The 25375-nt window shown below is 38.0% G+C and overlaps 1 protein-coding gene across 3 annotated transcripts in view; it reads right to left on the bottom strand.

Moving 5' to 3' along the window:
- Nucleotides 1-2567: 2567 nt before the first annotated feature.
- The window catches only part of NTRK2 (neurotrophic receptor tyrosine kinase 2), a 160273-nt gene continuing 137465 nt past the window's right edge, over nucleotides 2568-25375 (bottom strand). For all 3 annotated transcript variants that reach the window (XM_070935631.1, XM_070935630.1, XM_070935629.1), the window contains 2 exons: nucleotides 4352-4510; nucleotides 2568-2753 (listed from right to left, as the gene is read on the bottom strand). In XM_070935631.1, the coding sequence (XP_070791732.1) occupies nucleotides 2568-2753; nucleotides 4352-4510 (345 nt within the window). The remainder of the gene's footprint in view (nucleotides 2754-4351; nucleotides 4511-25375) is intronic.

Raw genomic sequence — 25375 nt, 5'->3', positions numbered from 1 at the left:
ACCCTTAATGTTTTTCAGGACTGCAAACTACAGAATTCCCAGTTAGGTTCTAATGGGAATTGCAGTTCTAGCATAACTGAGGGCATCAAACTTGAGAAGATTGAACTAAAATGACACTGTATAAACAAAACTGGTTTTAAAGTCAGTATGCAAAAGTGAACATTCAATATTTTTCTTTTTCTTTTGTCTTTATGTATTACTTTTCAGCCATTACTTAAATAATCTTCAAAGTTTATTTCATATTAATCATCCTAACATTTTTAAAAAACCTATTGAAACTTATATAGGAACTAATATGTGTGTATGTGTATGTTTGTTTGTGTGTGTGTGTGTGTGTGTGTGTGTGTGTGTGTGTATACACACACACACACACACATACATATACATATACATATGGCTTTAGACATACATTGTTATATGTATAACTTAGCAACTTCTAAAATTGACATAATAGAATCCAACTTCACCACTATTCACATTTCTAATTTTAGTTCAGATTTTGAAACAAGATCAGCATCTTTCTAGATTGCAAAAGGGTGCTTCAAAAGAAGAAATGTAAGTCAAACACATTTAAAATGATTCTGAAAACAATTATAAAAATAAGTGTCAACTCTTTAAAATAAAATTACAATTACAAAACATTTAGGAGCTCTATATTCAAATCTCCTTTAGTGATTTAAAATATTCCCTCCACATTTTTGCAGCAGTTTTGAATTTATTTCATCATAATATCTTATAATAAAAATAACTTGACATGTATATCCTAAACCTTCCACGTTTATATGTAATATGTTTTTGTTAGCCATATAGTATAATACTTGTCACTCCTAAATGAAAGACTGGCCATTCTCAACATTCAATATCCGATTATCTGATCAACCAGTAATTGTTTCTCATTCTTATTTTTGCTGACTTTTCTCCAGAGTTTCTTAAATATGTCCTATTTCACATCAGTAATAAATATTCAATATTGTTGCATGACCCTATTGCACCTGTAACAACACATATGTTTCACAGCAGCAATTTTATTACAACTAAATATCGGAATTTATTATGCTTACTTGAGTGTTCAATGAGATGTGGGAGTTTTTTCAGAATGAATAGTGGAGTAATAACTGATAAAATGTATGCTGGGTTTGGGGAAAAGATTGTTGGGAAACTGCCAGGTAGGCTGGAAGGAGAGATCAAGCAAGGGCCTAGCTTAGAGTCCTTGTACAGCCACAAGAGGCATAAACTTGATCTCCACCCAAGTTTCATGAAGCTTTGGTCATTCCCAGCAGAAGGGTGTCTAAGGAAAATCTTATAATATAGGTAGAAATCAATAAAGTTGTTTTCTTCAGCTATTTATGAGTGGTTCTGGTTGCTTCGGCCTGACAAGGATAAACAGAAGTTGAATAGGAGGAGAAGGATCAGTAAGTGCTGATAAAACATCATGTTGTAACCTCTATATTATCCATGTCTAGCTTTTCCCACATCTTGGGCATCCTAAGATAATACCACCCAGATGTGTGGGGTTTCAATCCCATTCCAACCCAACCCAACCCAACCCAACCAGAGACATCAGATTTGAGGCATAATATATTTGACTAATGCCACTGTATTACAGCCCTGTTTTCAAAAGAGCCCTAGAAACTATTATGGGTATATTATTTAATATACCCAACCATGCACTTGCATTATCAAAAACAAACTAGGGAATTCTTGTAGTAGTGACATCAGGAGAAACTATGGCAAGGTGAAGTTGGGGGATCCTAATTGTGCATAAAGTGATACAGTTCTGGGAAATGTGAACAAGACCTTTACTTTTCAGTCTAGTTGACACAGAAGCCCCTTTCAATATAAAAAAAGTTTGCAACCGGAACAATGCCTTTACTTTCCTATACGTCTCGCAAGGCAAAGCACCAGGTTCCTACTCTTTTGTGAAATAATTACATTATTCTGTAAAATGTTACATTGGATGCCATCTGATCTGATCATTTTTCAAAAGAGAAGTTTACATAAGATGCCGACTGATTTTTCCCCCTTCAGCTTGACCTCAACTAGAAATAAAATAATTATTCCCATAGAGAATGCCAGTCTACTGCACTTGACACTTCCATTTTCAACACAGATGTCAAAGCAAATAAAGTAGAGGCAATTCCATAGATGTTCCAGATATCCATACAGCAGAAGTCACAAGGTATGAGTCTTTTTTTTCCCTTTTTTATCCAGATCAAAGGCAAAAGGACAACAAGGCATTTAAGCTGTGATGAGCAAAACCGAGTATCTGCTGATAAAACAGATCAGGTTGTTAAGGCCTTTGTCTATGCAGAGTTATAATAATGCAGAAGCCTGGTTGAATAGAAATTGGGGGGAAAGAGAACAGAAGGGGAGAAGAGATATATGTCAGTAAAGTCACAACGTCAATACTGTGTATACAGAGGAAGAGATGCACACAGCTTGCCCTTTGAAAGCTTCTCCGTATCTTTGTATTTAATACTGCCAGAGTTAATAACACATTGTAATGGAGTTTAGTTGCAACGGAAACATTCATTCACACACTTCATACAAGGAAGTGCTAGGAGTTTCTACCCTAGAATATCCAGGTAGACTGGAGAGGCCTTGGCCAAGTTCTGAAGGAGAGAGTAGATTTCTTTGATATTGAGTCTCATATGAGGCTCCCGCTGCCAGCACCCAAGCATCAGGTCATATACTTCCTTTGGGCAGGTACGAGGTCGCTGTAGGACGCGGCCCTGAGTAATACACTCAATTACCTGAAGAAAGGACAAGAAGAGAGCCTGTTGATTTGTTTCTTTTGTTGGCGATACATCATTGGCCAATACATACAAAGATAATCTCCCAACATGTTTGTCTAACACTTTTGTACTCTTATTCCTATTTATTTACTTTTAAAAATACCATTTTTTATTTGCACCAGAAATACCCAATAATGACGGAAAGGCAAGGCAAGGCATAAAAAAAAAAAATAAAGTTATTCCATTTCATTGATACATTGGGAAAAATGACCTACACTGGTACACAAGGAAGATCTTTCAATATTTCTCTCCTCCTTTTCTTATAATAGTAATTTATTAAACTTATAGGCAGCCCAACTCCCAGGGACTCTGAGAAGTTTAAAATAAGAGCTTATAGCTTTTGAATATTTTCATTTTGAGGTTAGGATGTGTTAAGATATTTAAATTTAGTAGCTGGAACAATGAGGTTGGACAATGATTCAGAACACACAGTTATAGTTGATTGGTTGGAGAGTGCTGGCTCCTGCATGAGTCAATCGGCACTGTGATTAGTTGCTTGGGTTGGAGGGGGGATTTCCCTTTTCCCCCGCCTTTTTCTTCTGTGTGCTCTGTGATTTACCTCATGATGCTCCTGTTTGCCTGACTATCTTATTTATAGTAAATATAGATGTTAAACATGTTTATTTATATAAAACTAGAAGTTTGTGTCAGCATCTCTGACTTCATTTGGACACCTGCTGCGCAATTCCCTGACAGGATGCTGGCAGCACTGCCGCAGCACAACCTACTCTTGGCTGAACAACTTGGAGGTTGCTGTCAATCCCTTCCTCATCCCTGCAATCTCTGACTTAAAATTAATACAGGAAAAATTAATTTCCAAATTTTCTTACAGTGAAACTACAGTGAAGATATCCTGTGGAAACTACTGTAGATTGGTTTCATGTCCTCTAAAGAGCTTGCTATCGTTATATTTTCATCCCATTTTGACAAAGATGAAGCAACTGCCAACATTTTGATATTTCCTCATTTTAGCCTATGAACAAATGGTGTTTCAAGGAAAGTTTCAAAGGAGATTGAATCAAGGTGGTTTCTTCTCAGTTTGCAAAATCAAATTAAATCTCTTCAAATCTCCAGTATGAACTGCGTTTTGATTGGCTTTATATAGGGCTTTTGGACTGGCATTGATGCCTGGCACTGATCTTCTTTTTAAGGTTCCACTATAGTTTAGGGACGTGGTGGCTCAGTGGCTAAGACACTGAGCTTGTCAATCAAAAGGTTGGCAGTTCAGCGGTTTGAATCCCTAGTGCCGCCTAACGGGATGAGCTCCCGTTAATTGTCCCAGCTTCTGCCAACCTAGCAGTTTGAAAGCACGTAAAAAATGAAAGTAGAAAAATAGGGACCACTTTTGATGGGAAGGTAACAGCGTTCCGTGCGCCTTTGGTGTTTAGTCATGCCGGCCACATGACCATGGAGATGTCTTCGGACAGCACTGTCTCTTTGGCTTTGAAACGGAAATGAGCACTGCCCCCTAGAGTCAGGAACGACTAGCACATATGTGCGAAGGGAACTTTTACCTTTACCTTACAGAATGGTAACATAGGACAATATCCACATACCTCATTGTTTGAGAGCTGATACCACGGCTGTTTGCCATAGGTAAAGATTTCCCAGAGAACAACGCCAAGGCTCCAGACATCACTTTCCGTGGTGAACTTTCTATACATGATGCTTTCAGGTGGCATCCAACGAATAGGTAACATAGTATGGCCACCAACCTGGTGAAAAAGAAAGAAGTTTAAGAGTCTGGGGGAGTAACGAAATACCCAAAGTGGCATGATATTTTATTATTTGGATATGACATATTATGTGCAATGATTACAAGTTCAACTACAGTTATCAAGCATTTTCTTCCAGCTGTGTGCACCATATTATTATATTTAGAGAATTCTGCTGCTGTACTAGAACTGATCTCCATGTGGAAAATATCATGGGGGAAATTTAAAAGAATCAAAAAGTATTTTCTGTCACAAGTTACTATTGATTTCTGACCTTCCTACACCCCCCCCCCAAAAGAAGAGTCAGCTGCCCTTCTTGTTTTATGTTCTCCAGGGAACATGAGGTACAGTGAAAATTGATATTTTTCAGATAATCCCTTCTTCCTGACCAGAATACATGGAATACAATAAACAACCAAAGGTGGACATTGTATTTGCCTAAATGTCAGATTTTGGCAGGAAGCTGGGTAATTAGGAATAGGTTTTCTTTTTTCAAGGCCCGAATATGTGAATGTCTTGTCGCAATTCTAAACCACAATAAAACTCCTATCTTGACCTGCAAAAACTGATTCTGAAACAGCAACAGCAGTCCAGGGAGGAGAAGCAAACACGCATTTTATTTATGGCTTGCTTTCTCACATTTACTTGTGCTGGATTATAACAATTACATAATCCTATAGTGTAAGTGAGTCAGTTTAGTGTAGCGATGAAGGCATCAGCTTAGAAACCAGGAGACTGTGAGTTCTAGTCCTGCCTCACTCTCTCTCTAGTCACTCTCTCTCAGCCATAAGAAGCAGGCAATGGCAAACCACTTCCAAACACTTCCACTTCCAAACAACCTTGCCATGAAAACTGCAGGGAGTTATCCAGGTAATCACCAGAAGTCAACTTAGACTCAAAGTCATAAACCATAAACAAATAAACAAACAAATAATAGTTGAAGGATTGATAAGCTTCTCAAGAAACTGGAAAGCCACTTGTTGGTGATCCTATAATTCTAGGTTTCCTGAACTAAGCAGCATCACATACTGTACATGCATGCATATACCATAAACAAAGCTAAGTTACTGAATCACAGTGCTCAGCATCCAACATCTCATAAATGGGCTTCCATCATTTGCTGCTACTGTATTTGTAATAGCTTCGAAAGGGCTTAGCCTTTACTTTACACATCTGGGATCTATGTGTGAAGCACTCCTGGTGTTCTCTGTTACTCTAGAGATTTGTTTTGGTTTCTAGAGCACATTACAAGCTGCTTATCATGGGCTGTCAGAGCCAGGATGTGTAAAAAAAAAATCCCTTAACCGAATCAATATGATCTATGGCTACATATGAAAAGGAGAGCATTAATAATGTATTGTCAGCATGCATACCAGACATAAACACAGATTTCACTTCTGACCTTTGGTCTAAGAAGAGCTGGGATGGCAAACAGCTTTTTCATTTACTTGGTGGTTGCATTCACTTTATTAGAAAGTTTTTTTAAAAAAAAATTAAACTCACAGAAATATGTGGTTGCACACAAGGAGCATAGGGCAAGTGTCATTAGAACATTATTAGTTGTTAGAGGCTTGGGGCTCATTAAATATTCAGTGGCTTTTAAATCTGTTCATCATATTGCATCTATAGCTGCAAACCCATTCAATGGGTTTTATGGCACAGTCTTTAAAAAATTAATGAAAATGGCTACTGTAAAACATATTTTTTTCTTTTATTGAGATTTCTCTAGGATTTATGTTTTTCCCCTGCCGTAAGAAATGTAAAAGCCTACAAGTCAGTGAAGCAATATTCCTTCTTATTAACCTGTTATATTAGATAATGTAGCTCAATAACAGAAATAAATGTAAGAACATCATGTGACTGTTAAGATTATATATACCTAACAATGGGTGGGATGGTGAGAAAAAAATAATTATATTAAAAATATTTAATAGCAATAACACATATATGCTGCTTTACAGCCCTCTCTAAGCGGTTTACAGAGTCAGCATATTGCCCCCAACAATTTGGGTCCTCATTTTACCCACCTCAGAAAGAAGGAAAGCTAAGTCAACCTTGAGCCTGGTGAGATTTGAACTGCCAAATTGCAGGCAGCCGGCAGTCAGCAGAAGTAGCCTGCAGTACTGCATTCTAATAACTGCACCACTGCGGCTCACAATGATTAATTAACCAACTTAGCCAACTTAATATCAGAATTATTTTTATTTCTGTACCTTTCATTCCTGTGAAATGACTTGCTGAAGATGAACCTTCTATCCTTATGGCAAAGCAAAAATTAAGAGCTCCCCGAGTTTAAAACCTAACTGCAAATTATAACCCTTGTGCGATTCTTATGCTTTCATCTCTAGCTGGCTTTGGTCTCAAGTCTGGATGTTGTGACATTTCACAAAAATTGAGGCTAACTATATACAAAGTATGGATTCGGTTAGGCCCATCTCATCAAGGGCTTGCAGAGGAATTAAAGGTAGAAAGAAACATAGGGAAGATGCTGGCATAACAATCACCTGCCTCACTCAGTTGGCAAGAAATTTGTAAAGGAGCAACAGGGACCGGGTTGTCCCAAGGTGCTTTTTTCCAAAAGGTAATTGGACTGAACTGAAGAAGCTTCTTGGATGAGAAGTGAAGTATTTTCAAAGAAAAAAACCAAGAAAGTCAGTTGCCTTCGGAAAAATACACCTCTGGGGCAACCATGACCTGGATGAGTGGGAATCAATAGACAGGAATTGAGCTGTTTATTCCACCCCCCCCACCCCCACCCCCACCTACACAGACAAGCAAAAGCCAATGGTGGGACCTCTGGTTGGGGATGGCAAGAGTAGACAGGATCATACCACTACAATCATTGCACTGTTCCTTTCTTCCACCATTCTCATGCTAATCGGTGGGACTCCTACACTCCTTAAACATGCATCTTTCAGCCTGTTGTAAGGCACACTCATATTGCAAAAAAAAAAAAAAAAAAAAAAAGGGCTACCTGTTTATAATATAAACCCCTTCTCCCTGCTTACTATTTCATTCATGCTCACTTTAGGGCCACGGTAACAATAAACACTGCCTGCTTTTGTGGAGTGCATAAGAAAGACAACGAGGAGAGCGTTGCTGCATGCTAATTGACACATTTTAATGACTGCCTTCTCTTACTCTCTCTTTGCCCACCCCCTTCTCTAAATTGCTGCTTTCAAGCATGTGCGACTCGCAACCATGGAAACCAAGTCTCTAAATGCACAAAACCCACCACATCAACCTTTGGAGCACACTGCTGGTGAATTTCCAAAAGATACAATAGCTGGGGAGATGGCCACGAGGAGAGTGATTGCCTTTACAGGCATGGCGCTCTAATCTTGACAGATTTATTTTCTAGAGGATAAAAGCTTGCACATGCATTCTACTAATAAACACTATTTAGCACTGAATGTAGTATGTAGCATCCTAGCAACCATGCTTGTACACCAATAAATTACAATACAAAAACCCCCATCAGAGTTCAAAAGCAGCAGCTAACTTGCCTCCTGTTCCTATACCATGGTAGCAAAATCCCTCTTCCTCTTCCTTTGCCTTCTTTTTCTTTTTTATCTTTTTCAGTTAGTCTTGAAATGACATCAAACGTCAGGTGCAGACATGACAAAACATTGATATCCCAGTAATGCTACTCCTTGAATTGTGGAACTTCTACTTGGTGCTTTTGGTGTTGAATGCTAGCATGAAGTATCCAAGGCTTATTTTAATTCATTGATAGCTTATATTCTGATGTTTTAAAGGTCAGGTTACTTAAAAGTACTTCCTATACTTTCATTTACCTCTCTTTTTCTGAATGTAGCAATTTCTTTATAAATGGAGCTCTGAAGTCATAAAATTGCAGAATTAGAATGGACCTTGGAAATACACCCTCCTGTTCAGTATAGGATCTGAAGCTATTATGTTTGACCAGTAGAGCAAAATTGACAAAGTTTATCAGTGAAAAGTAAATATAGATTTAATCCAACAGTTAAACATAACATGTGTGCGCAGTCAGTGCAATATTATTTTTATAAATCTGTTTTCTCTTTGAAAACATTTCTTAAAGAAACCAAAATCCAGTTCCCACAGATATTTAAGTCTCTTTCCCACCATTGTCTCTTGCTCTTTTTCTTGACTTCCTCCACAGTTTCTCCTGTTCTCTTTGAAAGACATTTTTAGAACCTGTTTTTAGAACCTGTAAGTGAATCCTTCTTCTGTTCCAACATAACTTTCATCAGTAACTAAATTCTGCCTCAGTATTTCACATCTTTGTAAAATATGATCAAGCTTTGTGAGTATATATTTAATGCCAGGAAAGGGAAGTGTTGACAGCCTTTATATACATGGTAATGTTAAGCGAACCTGTTGACTATATAGGTTATTTAATCAGAGTTAATTATTACTCATTAATAAATTGGCTGTTTGCCTACATTTTCCTTCCTTTCTATCTAGCTATGTTACCTCAGATTTATACAAAGAAATGGGAAATAAAAAGATCTTCCAGATAGGTGGTGGCAGCAAAATCAAGAGATTTTTTTAGAGATGTCCCTGGGTTAATGGAAGCTTGCTTTCCTTCCTTCCTTCCTTCCTTCCTTCCTTCCTTCCTTCCTTCCTTCCTTCCTTCCTTCCTTCCTCCCTCCCTCCCTCCCTCCCCCCCTCCCTCCCTCCCTCCTATTTATGTATGGTATATATGTGCTAAAGAAAGAGACAGGAAATTAAAATCTGTTGATATGAACCAGAGATTCATAGAAGAAGGAAGAATTTTGAACCTTAATCCAATATGCTGCTTAATTCAGAAAATACAAAATTATAGAATTACCAGCAAATGTCTTTCTAGCTTCTTCTTGAAAAACTTGTCAATTCTTTGACTACAGGGTTATGTAATTGCTATAATTGAGGAAGGAAGGAAGGAAGGAAGGAAGGAAGGAAGGAAGGAAGGAAGGAAGGAAGGAAGGAAGGAAGGAAGGAAGGAAAATTTCCATATCAGAGAGAGTATATGACTCAAGTTCAGGTGTAAACTTTAATTTTATCTACGAGGAAACAGTACATCTGTTATCTAAAAGTTTAACAAAACTGGATCATTCACCCCCACCCACCACCAACACAAACGGGTGAGATTCCTTATAGATCTTGGAACCAGCCTTTGACAATGTGGGTAGGAAAGGATACATTTTTTAAAAAGGGAGAAAAATCCACACTGAAGCATGTTGTTTCAGTAGACAAGGCAATGACAAAATAATGTTCTGGAAAACCTGGGCAAACTGTAATGAGCAAGAAGAAACCTGGAAAAGTTTTCATTTCAGTGGAATCTCATATTATAGCTCCTCAGGGATAAGTCAACTTTAATCTTTAAATAACTTTCCTCTTAATAACTGTAATTTAACCTGCTCATACTCAGCAGTCTTCAGTTTCCTTTAAGGCTCTGGGATGCTGCTTCACAGAAGGCAAGGAGCATCTCTATGTAATTAAAATTACATCTGCAGAATAACTGTTCATTGAGCTTTCAAATCTTGGTGCCAAAAACAATGTTTATAATTGTGAGGGCAGCCCCTTGAAAACCATGAGACTGGAAAATAAATCTCACAGTATACAGTAATAATAAAATTACAGCCCCCACAACTGCCCCGAGAATTAAGAGGGGTCACATCTAGGATTCTCTTTTCCCTTGCTGATCTTGTACTATGCTACATTTTCTTTTTCTTTCACCCAGATAGAGAATGTCTATCTTTGTGTGTCTATATGCTTGTATTTATATAGTGTGTTGCATTTATATATTCTGTTTGTGTGTATTCCATAAATCCCATAGCATAAGGTGAGAATTTGGCTGAAATCAGAACAACAAACCTTCTGTTATCTACCTGGATAATACTTAATATGAGGACTACCAACAAATGTAAAATGAGCTCCTTAATCCTTGAGCAGCTGATTGATAGTACTTCACATCACCAGGATTTCTACCTCCCAACCTCTCATAAATCATTGAAATCAAGCTCTATTCATGATATACTGATCAAAACACACTGAGTATTGTCCTATCTATGTGCCTGAGCGTTTACTGCTTAAAGGAAATACTATAAGCTTCCAGTCAACCAACAAAACAGCAATAGCAATAGCAATAGCACTTAAACTTATATACCGCTTCACAGTGTTTTACAGCCCTCTCTAAGCAGTTTACAGAGTCAGCATATTGCTCCCAACAATCTGGGTCCTCATTTTACTGACCTCGGAAAATTGGAAGGCTAGTCAACCTTGAACCTGGTGAGATTCGAACTGCCAAATGAATAATATGAAGAAAGCCTGTCCTCTGAGCTACTAATCATGAAGAAACAGAAATATAAAGTAAATAAAATAATTAGTCCTTCAAACTCTTCCATATTTTTTCTTTACTTTTCTGGTGATTTTAAAAAAATTCTAAGGTGTTGCTGTGAAAAGACACAATGCAGAGAAAATTAGATTGTAAAAAATATCAACTAGTCCACTGAACTCTTCTCTCAAAGTGTCCATTCACTATGGCACCAATTCATGATTGTATTAAAGGATTCTTGGGACTTGTAAGAATGACATGATGATTACATGCTACCAATTTGCTAACTAAATGTTTTCCCCAATCATTATGACCACAATTGCGTATAAACAGAAGTGGAGAAGGAGGAATAAAGGAAGATTCTAATCAATGTAAATGCAAAGAGAAAGCTCTTGCAATAGAGCACAGAGGGGAAAATCCTCACTGTATTTACTGTGTAATCACTGATATGTCCCTGGCAACATGAAGCTCAAAAGAGACATGCATTATCACAGTCTCCAGTAGGAAAATGGGCTCATAACATAGGCTGCAAAACAACAGCTTTCTAAAAATATTAGAATTTAAAGGAAAATTAGGCTCAGAATGACATAGCTGCAGGTTCCAATTGACTGGAGAAGAATAAGAAAAAAAATTAAATTCAACATCTCAAAAAGAAAAGAATAGATGCATTTGTGATCAATCCTAAAATATTTCAGAACATCAGTCTAGAACTACCTTGAAAATTCCTTCTTGCTTTCATAGTCATTCTTATTTATAGATTTACTATAAACTCAACATTTGATATAGATGATTAGATAGATAGATAGATAGATAGATAGATAGATAGATAGATAGATAGAGAGTATGCTGTGTTTATATTATCTCACATATCTCTTCATTTTGTTTACTTCCTAATTCACAAGGTGATCTTAGCGACGGGACCACATTTTACGTGTCAGTGTATGCATAATTTAGAGAAGCTTCAGAACTCAGAAACCTTTAGCAATATATGGATTTGTAGTGGGGCCAAGTGAAGAGAAAATGGTTCCTTCAAGAGGATGTATCTGAGAAGGCTAATGTGAGTTTTACAAGCTGAGATCAAAAGGAAGTTGCCCATTTGTCTTTCCCAAAGACCCTCCCAAATTCCCAATGTATTATAATTTTAAATATTTAATACAGAAGGAGTAATATCATCAGTCCATGCATTTTTTAAATCTCTGCCTCACTTTCATTTTGGACTGCAGCAACTGTAGCATACCAAAAAAATATAAGGCCATCCCCAAAGGTGTTTTTTTCAAAAAGCAACTGGACTTCCCCCTCCCTTCCTCTGAAAATGTTTCACTTCTCATTGAAGTTTCTTCAATTCTGGATGAGAAGTGAAACATTTTCAAGGGAGGGGGGAAAAAATGAAAGAAAGTCCAGTTGCCTTTTGAAAAAAGCACCTTTAGGACAACCATGATCTGGTGATGGAGAAGCTCCATAGACATTATGCCAAGTAAGGCCCTTGTCCATGGGTCCAGCTAGACTTGGAAGAAATAATTTTACATATACGGGGTAAATGGGAAATGGTTTGGAGAAAGATGCTGACTCATTTCCCTAGATCTTCTTTGCCAGCTCAAAATGGTTTCCTTAACATACAGTGCTTTCACTATAGTTCCCCCTTTAAAATATGCATTTAGAAGATCAGAGGTGGAAGTAGGGTAGCTTGGATCTGAGATGGAAAATGGGAAAAGGAAACCCTTCAAAATCAAATTATCTTTGCCCTTATTCTCTACCACAAAATACCACAGGATTCCCAGATATACCCATCTGGACACCATTTTCTTTCTCTAAAACTGATTCTCACTGATTCTGCAGAGCTGGCAGCAGAGTTGGACAGTGAGGAGGCTGGGGAGGAACATGGGCCACTCCTGAAGTCTGGGGAAGGCTCGGACGAGGGCTCTGCGTCAGAGGCAGAGAAAAGGCCATCTGGGAGGTATGTGCTGCCTCTGGAGACTCCAGAGTCAGACCTCAGAGAGGCAGAGGAACAGAGGGAGTCTGTTCCCAGTGCACACATCTGCAGAGCTGTCAGAAGGCAAGAACAGTTAAAACAAAAGGGATGACTTGGGGGTAAGGCTTGGAGATGATTGGCCCCTCCCATAAGACTTAAAAGAGGAGCAAAGGCACGTGGGCTTTTACAGGAAGCAACGTTGTTAATTCTGTGTAGTTTAAAATCTGAAGCTCTGTTTGATTCTGGACTCTGTGTGGCTTTGCCAATTAGGTCTTTGGCAGCGTGACAAGGGAGATAAAGGTGGGTGATTATCAGCCTTATCCCAAAGGACTCTTTACAACTATTTGGGACTCATCTCTGAATGGACAGACTTCACAGCTGTTGCAATAAAAGAGGTTTTTGGGACTACTCGTGTGTTTTACTGACTGAGGAAGCCTAGATCAGAACACATTTTCCAAACAAACCTTTTAAAAAGATGCTCCCAGAAATACTTTTTATTCGTGCAAAGGCAGCATCTGCTTTCCTGTCATATTTTAAGGAGACCTCTGAATATTGTTTGAGGGACTTTATTGCTATGATGTGGTGGAAAATCCATTTTTTAACATTAGCTAGTTTCCTGTTGTACATCTTTACATCACTCAGTGGTTTTCTTTCCTCCCCTGCCTCTTCAGCTAGAAAACTCTGTCCTATGAGTAGTTCTTAGGGGTTGCCTGAGGCTTAAGTATCAGCTTACGCAAGATCTGAAGTATATCTCCTTATTGGCTTTTTAGAAAATGTTGAAGATGGGTCTCATCCAGGAAGTATGGGTTGCTAATTGTGGTGTTGAGTCACTTTGTAGAGTTGAGTTTTCTTTTGCTGATTTTATTTGTTTTGCGTTTTGCTAATGTGGTGTTTGGGGATTTAAGGGAAAGCTGTTTTATATGTATTTTATGTTTTTGACTTTGATAAAGCATCTTGAATCAATATGATTGGGCACTATATAAATAATTGTCAATTAATAATGATACTTGTCTTAAGAAATGCATCTTTCCTAATCAGTTTTAATTCAGGACAAATAACATAAATCAGCTGAAACTATCAGAAATCCTTGTTTGAAAACCCAAATGTTTTCAGAATGAAAAGAACAGGAAAGAAAATGTATATTGAATATTGAGTATACTGAAAATATATACTGAATACTGAAAATGTATATTAATAATTTTGACAAAAATAAAGGCAACAACATTTGCAAAAGAAATGGAAAAAGAGTTTTAATTTTTTAATGAAAAATAGTTAAAAAAAATCTGATTGGCAGAGATTCTTGTTTTAAATCTCAACGCAAAACAAGCTTTCTAACTTGAAAAATCTCTTCCTTCATATGGAAAGCGGCAAGCAACCATACTCTAAGTTGCTTCATCTTACATGATTATGTATATATGCAGTACATACATATACATATGCATATGCATATGCATATACATATACATATACATATACATATACATATACATATACATATACATATACATATACATATACATACACACACACACACACACACACACACACACACACACACAAACAAACTTATGGATGACTTTAAAAGGACTTGAATTGTGAATGAGAGGGTTCTCAGGAATCTACCAAATGCTCTTCCCCATTATATATATTCTGTGTATATATTCTCTGAGAAAAAAACAGAATATCATTATGCAATGGAAAAATAAAAGAAAAGCATCTTTTTGATCGGATCCAGCATTTGAATCACACAAGCAATAATATGCTTTCTGTATTCAGATACTTTTCTCCTACTTTTCAAAGCAAAAGGCCTTCAAAAGAATTTGTATTCAATATGAAGAACAAGATGAGCATTATTTAAAAATAGGAATTCTATAACCAAGACAGTTAATGGGATTCCCCAAATAGAAAAATCTTCAGTGTGTATATTATTATGAGTGAATTTAACAATTGCAAAGTCACTAGTGAGGTCTTGTCAAATTGGAGATTATTTTATTTTATTTTATTTTATTTTATTTTATTTTATTTTATTATTTTATTTTATTCTATTTTTTAATTAATTAAAAATATATGTTGCCCATTTCATGATGAAGCAAGTCTGGGCAGCTTAGAACATCATAAAATAAGAATATAAAACAATTTGAGCACTAAAAACATTAAGAAAACATGGAACATTAAAAGTTAAAACATTAAAATTAACAACAAACTAGATAAAAAGGACCAATAGGTAAACAGGATGGAGGTGGGATAACTATGTCTCTTGTGCCAATCTCACAATTTAGCATTCATAAAATACATCACAATATTCATACAACATAGCTATTGCTGGGCAGGAACTACTGTAGTTTGGTTCAAATATTTAGCACATAAAAGGTAAATCCATTGATAGCACTATGATACCTTACTCCACATTGATTATTTCCTACAAACAAATAATACACGTTAATGCATTGACTGTTACAACCAGAAACACACAATATCATGGATCTCTTTCCTATCAAATTCTACCTTATTGTTCAAAACTCTTCAGTATAATCTTTGACTCTGAATCTTATACCTTACAATAACAAGCCAAACACATGACAGGAACACAATCCCAGACTGTGAATAGAATTTAAGATTAACAATAACAACAACAATAATAAAAATGGCAAATTACTTCGGTAATTCTGTCAGAAAACTTCATTATTGCAGTCAAAATGAGCCTATCTTGATCTAATGGTTTCTTTACTGTCAGACACAAAAAACCAGAAATAGGAGTAGAGTTCAAAGCACTAAAAGTTTATTTCATGCTACCTATACACAAGAATCTGATCTACTAACAGTCAAGCCAAATTGGTGCTAGATAAGGATCAACCGCGTGGGTGATTATGGGAGCGACGTGGTGCTCCCATGTGACTCCCCTCCTGCGCGAGCTGCAGTGGCTCCTGGTGGTCTTCCGGGTGCGCTTCAAGGTTTTGGTTACCACCTTTAGAGTGCTCCATGGCTTAGGACCGGGGTATCTACGAGACCGCCTTCTGCCACCAGTAGCCTCTCACCAACCAGTACGCTCCCATAGAGAGGGGCTCCTCAGGGTGCCATCGGACAAACAGTGTCGACTGGTGGCCCCCAGGGGGAGAGCCTTCTCTGTGGGGGCACCCGCCAACTGGAACGAGCTCCCCCCGGAGATACGGAGGATCCCGGATCTGCGTGCTTTCCGCCGTGCCATCAAAACATTTCTATTCCAGCAGGCCGGCCTGGCCTAACCTCTCTTTTAAATTGCTTTTAAAAAATTTAAAAAAATTTTTAAATTTTAAATTTGTCTTATGAATTTGGGGTGTTTTAAATTTTGTTTTCCAGGCCAATTATTTAATTGTATTTTAATGATTTTTTAACATTTGTATTATATGTATTTTATTTGGCTGTTCACCGCCCTGAGTCCTTCGGGAGTAGGGCGGTATACAAATTCAATAAATAAATAAATAAATAAATAAATAAATAAATAAATAAATAAATAAATAAATAAATTCAATCCATGGGGTACTGGACATAGGTCTCTTGTGGGAATGTAACAATGTAACAACTGTAAATTGCCCTTGGGTTCTGCCTGGTCATCTACTATATTTACCTTAGTTAACAACATATATCATTAATTGTATCACATCATCTTAATTATATCTCATTTTTCTCCACATTCTTCCCTATGACAATTAGGAACAGATAGTGATGCTTCAGGACCCAGAGGGTCACACGTGTCAATCAGTAGTGCTATAAAAGGTAAGGTGAAGGTTCTCCTTGCACAAATGTTAGTCATTCCTGACTCTAGGGGGCAGTGCTCATCTCCGTTTCAAAGCCGAAGAGCCAGCACTCTCCGACGACATCTCTGTGGTCATGTGGCCGGCATGACTAAATGCCAAAGGCGCACGGAACACTGTTACCTTCCCACCAAAGGTGGTCCCTATTTTTCTACTTGCATTTTTTATGTGCTTTTGAACTGCTAGGTTGGCAGAAGCTGGGACAAGTAACAGGACCTCACCCTGTTACGCTGCACTAGAGATTCGAACCGCTGAACTGCCAACCTTTCGATCAACAAGTTCAGTGTCTTAGCCACTGAGCCACCAAGTCCCTCAGTAGCGCTATAGACTCAGGCAAACAAGTAAACAACAATTCTACTCTGATGGAGCCAAATAGCTTTTGAAGAATTCCATGCAAGGGTCCATTTCATCCTCATTCACATTTTTTAGTTTTGTAAAAAGCATTGTGCTAAAATTGGTTCGAATACTTAGCTGGACCAATCAGGACCTGATCCAACTGAGACAATTTTTTTTCTCACCTCCCCCCTTTATTTGCTACCAGAGACATCCATGCAATCTGGCAAATAATTTTTGATTCACAAATCATTTTTAAGTAGGCTTACTCTGGGGCAAATGAATTAAGGATTGCATATTTTAAAAATCCCATTGAAAGGAGGCTAAAAATAAAGCCAGCTGCTGCGATCATTTTGGCACCCACTTGTAGCCCTGAAAAACACATTCGTCATCCTCCAGATCGCAGTGTGACGCAATGGACAGCCCTGGCAGTGATGTAGCAGCCGAGCTGAAAAGCAAACGTGGGGAAGAAGCTAATTTCATTTGAGCACCACTTGCCAAAATAGCATCTAATAAAATGCCTTCAACTGTGATAGTTCAATACAAACACCCACAAGCACTCCTGGCAAGCATCTTGACTGTCACCAGCTCACTCTCACTTTTCCTGTGGAAGACCTCAACACAACTCGCCCACACAGGTATACAGCTGTGCAGTGACAGCTGAAACCTGCAGGTGTTTGCTAGTATTGCCATTTCTGAAGCGATGGAGGAAGAGAGAAAGACAATTTATCCCTGGCGTTGAGCATTTGTACTATGGTGCATGTACTGGTACTGGCAGTTAAACAACTCCCCCTCTTCCATTATTATTTGAAAAGGAAGAAAAAATCTGCTGTGTTGATTTTCAAATGAATACATATTTTGTACTAGACGTAAGTAAAGCAAAATAATGTTCTGGGCTTCTTACAACGCCATTAATAACTCTTAAGAGGGTCACAATAAGAACAGTTGCAGGAACTCGGTATGTCTAGTTTCATGAAAAGAAGGACTTGGAGTGATATAATAGCAGTGTTCCAATATCTCAGGGGCTGTCACAAAGAAGAGGGAGTCAAGCTATTTTCCAAAGCACCTGAAGGCAGGACAAGAAGCAATGGGTGGAAACTAATCAAGGAGAGAAGCAACTTAGAACTAAGGAGAAATTTCCTGACAGTTAGAACAATTAATCAATGGAACAACTTGCCTCCAGGAATTGTGAATGCTCCAATACCGAAAGTTTTAAAGAAGATGTTGGATAACCATTTGTCTGAAATACTGTAGGATTTCCTGCCTAAGTAGGGGGTTGGACTAGATACTAGAAGACCTCCAAGGTCCCTTCCAACTCTGTTATTCTAGATTCTACAAGGAAAATCTACAATGAATGAAAGTAGGATTTTGAATAACAGCCACATGGAAATGGATGCTTGTGTTATTTGTTCTTGTTGTAGCCTTTCCTGACAGCGGCTGTCTTCCAGCTGTTTGGGAGTTCAGCACTAGCTAACTTTGGCCAGTACATCCAATAAGTAGAAGTTGTACTAATGTACTAAGGTCCCAAATACTCAGAAGATGCAAAGCTGCTGAGGCTCTGGACTATAACATTGTTTCACAATGTGTATCATTCCACAAAGAAGAGGAAAGTGAATGTTACACTTGAGAAACTAAGACAAATCTGTTAGCATAAAAAGTTGCATAGCCATATATTGATGAAAAATTAGCATGCTGTCATAGTTTAGAGACAAAATTAAAAAACACAATTGCAGTAACTCTAACATGGCAACTTCTAAACACCCAAGAAGGGCAGAGAAAGTATTCAAGAGCTGAACAGTCAGTGTACTCCACCTTCTTGGTAAATATTCATGGCTATTTCCTGACACGCAAGGTAGTTTTCTGTGGTATTGGGACAGGCAATGAATATAATTCAGTAGGAAAAATATGGGGGAATGAGGGAAGAAGAAAATATCAGAATGATGATATTTGTAATTGTCTCTAGTATAGATACATAGATTTATTTATCTGAATTTTTATTTCGCCTTTAATCAAAATTAAAAAAAAGAAGTTGGGTTTCTTCTTATTACTACACAGAATTTTCCATTAATTTAATATTTGTATTGCATAATACATGAACCTAGAATATTGGACTTTGTGACATTTACTGTATAATACATTTACATGTGATAAGAAAGTACCACTGCTCAGGTTGAACTTTGAATGCTTTTCCTGAGGGCTTTTTAGATTTCCAGATGTGAAGCAGCTGCAAGTAACTTTGGATAAGTGGAAGAGAAAGAGGATTCTGATGTCTTTGCTTCAGAGATACCAAGATTCCAGGCCCCACGAGAGCTTGTAGCATCAACAGATGTCACCAAGTTCTCAGTTTAATGTGAAAGAAGGGGCAAATAATTCAACGCATTGGGACTAATCAGATGAACAGTGTTTAATTAATAGGGCTTTGCAGATCTGAGAAAGCACTTTTTGTCATAATGATACACAAGAAACAACTCTTCAGCACTTTTTAAGTTTTTTTAAAAATATGTTAATTTTTGCTTAATTTAATTTTTTATTTTTTAAAAAAAATGTTAAAATAATGAATCTATATTATAAAGTGATTATAGGGTGGAGAAAAAAAGAATATATATCATCTTCCTCTGATCCAAAGCAGAATCCATGTAAGTATGGATATACATGTGGATTTTATTTAGTTGATAAACTTCTCATTAAATCTAAACTACTGTATATAGCGTACTATGCCATCTTCTCATTTTTAGAACTCAAAGACTTTTTGAAATTCCTGGAACTTGGCACTCAGGCACATCAACCATCACTATAGAGATAAACCACAAGTACACACTATTCAAAAATGACGATAAAAAAAGCTAAGAAGCAAACTAAAGCCAGAATACATCCTCTTCAGCAGCCAATACCAGCAAATAAGCAGGAATTAACACTAGACAAACAATCAGACAAGCAGAAAACAGTACCATAATCTACGAGCTATTAAGGAGACAAACAATCAAGCAAAAAAAGAAAACCCTAATCAGGAACTGCTAAGGAGAAAAATGCACACCCCACTAAGATTGGCTGGGTAAGCTAAGTATATACTGTAAATAAGGAGAGCACACTCACGAGGTGTGATTATGTTACCTAGCTGGGTAATAAAATGTCTGCAAGAAAACAATGAAGCTCACAGAGCACCAAGCTCAAAGTTCAACCCTGAACTACATATATTATCTCCTATTAGTGTTGAGTGCCACCACCATGCCTATAATTATTTGGGACTGATTGGAGAAAAGCCATGTGCAGCACAGCATGTCACTTCTAAACAGTGTAGCAGCAGCAGCACTTTGCTTATCAAGTGAGTCTTTAAAAGAAGCAGAAAGAGAGGCTAATTGGTCGTATCTTGATGCTTCACCACACTGGAGTAGAGTAGTGTCCCTTGACAGAGATTGAGCAATTAATTGAATGTAATTTTAATTACAATTAGAATTGAGATGAATTAAATTGAATTAAAATTAATGTTTGCGCTGGCCCCACTATAAAGTTACCATTAGCCTTAGCCCTACCTCTAACTCAAACTCCCTTTGCTCTACCTACAGTTTTATACATATTTAGTCAAGTTCATTTCTAATTCTCTTCCTTCCACAGCATGCCAGACGTATCTTCTATTACTTCATGTCCTAGAATTTCTTGTTAATATACACGGCTTCTTGGGATCCACGGACTGCAAGAGGCCTCTTGGGGGTTATCTTATCCAGGACTCTAGCAACCTCTGAATTCCAGAGGTTGACCAAATGGTTGGGAAAATTTCCAGTTGCCTGTCAGAATAACCTCTGGATGCACAAATCATCTAGGACAGACTATGTTAATCAGCAATGCCTACCCCCATCTTCAGTAGCTTGGTAGCTTTACCTGGACCAGGAAAGAATTAACAATGATCACATACTAACCACCCTATAAAGTGCCTATCTTAATGACTCAAGCTAAAGTTACCCAGAACAAGGCCATACTTGCTTTTGAGGTCATTTCTTTCCAGAAGCCCCATGGCATGGAGTCCCTCAGCACTAAGCCACCAATATCAACCCTGTTTTGAGGTCCAGGAACTCAGGAAAGGGCTCTGCCATCCAGAAAGGACTTTATATATAGGCATTCACTGCTCATTGACTATTGAACATTTCTGCTCTAAAATATCCTGAACCACTATGGTTGCCAAAGGATCTGAAATTTATGTTTTATTATGCATATATATATATGCATATATATTTTCATACTCATGCATGAATATAAGTAATGGCAAAATCAGAAGTCATAGGGTACTGGAGATAGGATCAATGAGCTGTGTCCTATCTCAATAGCTCACTGGAGAAGCAAATCAACCCCAGCATAAAACAAACACAATCAGCTGGCCTTCTGCATCACATTGCTGTTACCAGGCAAAGACATTAGTGTGTGAAAGGGAACAACATCTATAGTGTAGAGAAGAAGCATACTTTCTCCCCAATACAAAGGGGCACCTCTGTTTTTAACAACTACAGGCCCTCAAGAGCTATCTAAATCAGCTGTTACCAGGCTATAGTCAGTATGACATATTAAGAGAGACTTCCTGGAGCAGGAGAAGATTTTCACTCTCTGTGTTAGATCCCAATGACTTACCCGTGTTTTCCTGACAATAAGACCCTGTCTTATATTTTTTTGAACCCCAAAATAAGAGCTTGGCCTTATTTTCGGGGAGGTCTTATTATTTTGGGGCAGATGGAGCAAGATGGGGCTCCTCTTGCCGTCTTACCTGATTTCCAGCTCTGCGTTTTAATATTTTCGGGGAGGCTTATTTTCGGGGGGAGGCTTATTTTAGTGCATGCACTCAAAAGCCCGATTGGGCTTATTATCAGGGGATGTCTTTTTTTCGGGGAAACAGGGTAGATCAACTTCCTCTTCTATCTATGGAGGTGTGACCTAGAAAGTACATGTTCCTTTCCTGCCCTAAAGCAATCCTTTTCTCTAGGATACTAGAGGATTCCAGCTGTAAGCTGTAATAAATGCCAGTGCTGCTTTAGCTGTTCTGCACCAAGAACATGGTAGGTGGCTAAAAGAGAGCTGGCACTCCTACTTTTCAGCTGCTTCATCCTATTTCCCTTGGGAAAACGCAAAAAAATTGTATTTCAAACTGGAGTATCTTCAAATGCCAAGCTTGGCTGGGTTGGTTATGCAGGGAAGAGTTTCAGGGAAGAGGAAGAATCCAATTTCGATACACTCCAGAATCAGTGGATCAACAATAGGTTGGATTAGATCCATTAGACAAAGATTCTATTCCTGGTTAAATTAATGCTATGTTAGATGAACCCTCTGACTCTACGTCATATTATTTTCCCATGATCCTAAAGTTACAGCACTTGTTGTAGGCTATCAAATCTGGGTTGCAAAACACCATACAACTCATAGATAGCAACAAAGAGATACAGAAAGATTAAACTCTGTTGCTGCAGCACTAACTCTTTCTTAACACTTTTATCGTGGAGAAATCCTTGAAATAATGTACATGTCTCAGGGAACCCCTGCACAAAAATATTATGTCTACTGCTAGCATTGTGTAGCATTAAAATTTCAAAAAAGGTGGGGTTTTTTGTAGTCATCTGTTGCAGAACCACAGGTAAAAGCAGCATCCTAGCATCATGCAGCACATGAAGTTCAGACAATGCTCTTTTTCCTCATATCTTTTCCTGATCCTCTACCAACTTCTCATGGAGCCCTTCCATTAAAACCCCATTGAAAGAGGGTGCTTTGCTAAATTCACAAAGCTCCTGAAGAAATAACAACAATTAGCTTGTCATAAGAAACATATTACGATCCCATATCAGCACCTGTATTTTCTATATTAAGGTAAATAGCAGCCTCTGGTGTGGAAGGAAGTTAAATTGAGGAGACAGCAAAGATATACTGTACTTCCTGTTCTAGTGTTGCTACTTCATTCGACTCCTCTTTCTTTCAGAAATACATTTAAATAGAAGTATTATGGCATAATACTATGGCATTTTGGCAGAATTATGGGCATGATTCTGACAAATTAATTTCCATTTAGCTCTTAGTATTATCAGATGGCTAGACAGTATTATACAGTGTAGAATTGTACGGTGGTTAGATACCATCAAAACCGATGTCAGCCAGAGTACAAAATAACTGAAAGAAGCTGTACAAGATTGGAAAATGTGGACAGAGGTGACCCATAGAATCGCTGAGAACTGGACACAGTTGAATAGATGGCATCATCATCTTTATCATGTGTGTGGAATTGTTCTTGAGCTGCATCCAGATGGATCTGTCCACTGTGAGATGTGGGCCCATGTGATCTTCAGATCCTTCCCAAAATCTGCTTTGGAAAGGCCAACAAGGGGGTGAGTCCTGCTGCTCTAGGGAACTTCATTGTGGAACAGACTGTACATCTGTACAAATGTAACTATGGATTCTGTGAGTGGGACTATGAACCCAAATCTTGGGATTTTGTGAAAATCAAATCAAAGACAATTTTAAAATAAGCGCAAGACTAGGAAGCAGCTGGGTTACTGCTAATTGGCATTCCAAAATGAAAGCAACGGACAGAAAGGCTAAATCATGCCGATGGTATGAAAGACAGGAAAGATTAAAAAAGAAGTCTTTATCCCAATCCCAGTAGCCTAAATGCTTTAAATTACTGGGATCTTTTTAAAAATGGGCGGATCTTTTGAAAACTAACAACAATCAGTGCAAGAGTAAACAATGCAGAATCTGATAGACACATTTAGATTTAGCAAACCCAGATCAAACCACACAACTGTACATACACCAATGGCATTGTAAAAAACATTTTTAATCAACCATTTCTCAAGGCACATTGTTTTATTTACAAAAGTTCTGGATTCAGCTAATGGATATTACAGTTAAAAATGATCCAACAGAAGTCCTTAACAATATGGCCAACCATGGGAGATATTATTTAGTCAACTCTACAAGGATTAATTATGACATCTTCCTCTACCAGATTTTACTTCCACCTTAAATCACCGCCCGACTCACAACTGTCTATCTCTTTAGTATTTAGTCTTCTGCTAATGCTTTATTTTATCCATGAAGAATGACTGGATACAAGAAATAAAGTACAATTGCTTATATTTGATCCTGGATATAGTATTACGAGATCAAGCAAATGTGCTGTGTTAAGTCTGTTTAGCAGATACATTCACAAGTTGTTCAGTTTAGGATCCATGTTGCAAAATGGAGAAACTCAAATATAACGGATATGAAACAATGGGTGCCAAAAGAACACGGGGCACAGGAAAGAAAGAGGGCTAACAATTTTGGATTTCAACATCTGTGTAGAACAGAAGAGTGAAATCAAGAGGCGGCAACTCTCAACCTATTTGTCCTTTAAGACCTATGATTTAGTCACTTGCTACACATCCTTCTAAGGGTGGCTCATGATGAGGATTATTTTGTGGCAGGCAGGACCCCATCTGCAGAGCTCCCTCCTGAGAGATCTTAAGATATTTTTCTCTCAGTCTCTTCTGCCAGCAATAACAAATGTTTCTTCTTAAACAAGCTCATGATTCTCTTGTTGCTTAATTTAACTTGTTTATTGTTTGTTCTGGCTCTCTGTACTTTTTGCTTTTGACTAGCTTTTAGTCTAGTAATTTTGTTTTAATGGTGGTATATTTTTATCCTTTTGGGCTGCCAGACAGAAGGCTGCTCGAATCTTTGTTCTTCCTCTGTAAGAGTAAGCAACCAACGGCCTTCCACAGCTTGTCCACAGGGCAGGGAGCTGTGCATAGCAGACTTCACCAAATGGCATCTTTTCTGCCTTTATTAATCATAATACCTTTTTCTTACATTTCAGCCTGATGTTTGGAAAGAGATGCTTCTCTGCACCATAGAGCACAGGGCACCTGCAGGGCAGGTTAAAAAAAAAAAAGGGAGGGGACAGCTATAATCATGCAGGGACCAAATCCCCATCCCTTTTTACACACCACACACACACACACACACACACACACACACACACACACACCAGCAAAATGGGCGGGATTTCAATCACACGGTCATGGCTGCCATGCTGACTTTTGGAATGCCGGTGCAAGAGATGCCTCTGATATATAACAGAATCTCATTGGGCTCCACCTACCAGCCCTGGACAACATCTTCAAATCTCACTGTTTGAGGAAGTTGCATCACAGAGACTCTTCCTATCCTGCTTACAATCTTTTTGGACTGTTGCCTTCTGGCAGAAGATACAGAACAATTACAACTTGGACCACACATTTTCTGAATAGTTTTTATCCCAGAGCTATAGTTGCACTCAACAATGAACTTACGGGCCACCATCAGTGAGCTCTTGGACAGCATTACTTGGTCTGTTGTGTGGATGTTTGGGTGGTTTAGGGGTGGTGAATTTGTGGTGGGTGGGGGTGTATTTGGGGATTGTTATGTGTGTTGGACCTGGTCTTTGGGTGTTAAGTGAATTTTGTTGTATGGGTATACTA

The sequence above is a fragment of the Pituophis catenifer genome, unplaced genomic scaffold, assembly GCF_029215685.1.
Source record: "Pituophis catenifer annectens isolate HBS135680 unplaced genomic scaffold, rPitCat1.0.hap2 SCAF_2, whole genome shotgun sequence".
NCBI classification, from domain to species: Eukaryota; Metazoa; Chordata; class Lepidosauria; order Squamata; family Colubridae; genus Pituophis; species Pituophis catenifer.
The sequence above is the reverse complement of the archived record's forward strand: the minus strand, read 5'-3'. Positions and strand labels throughout refer to the sequence as shown.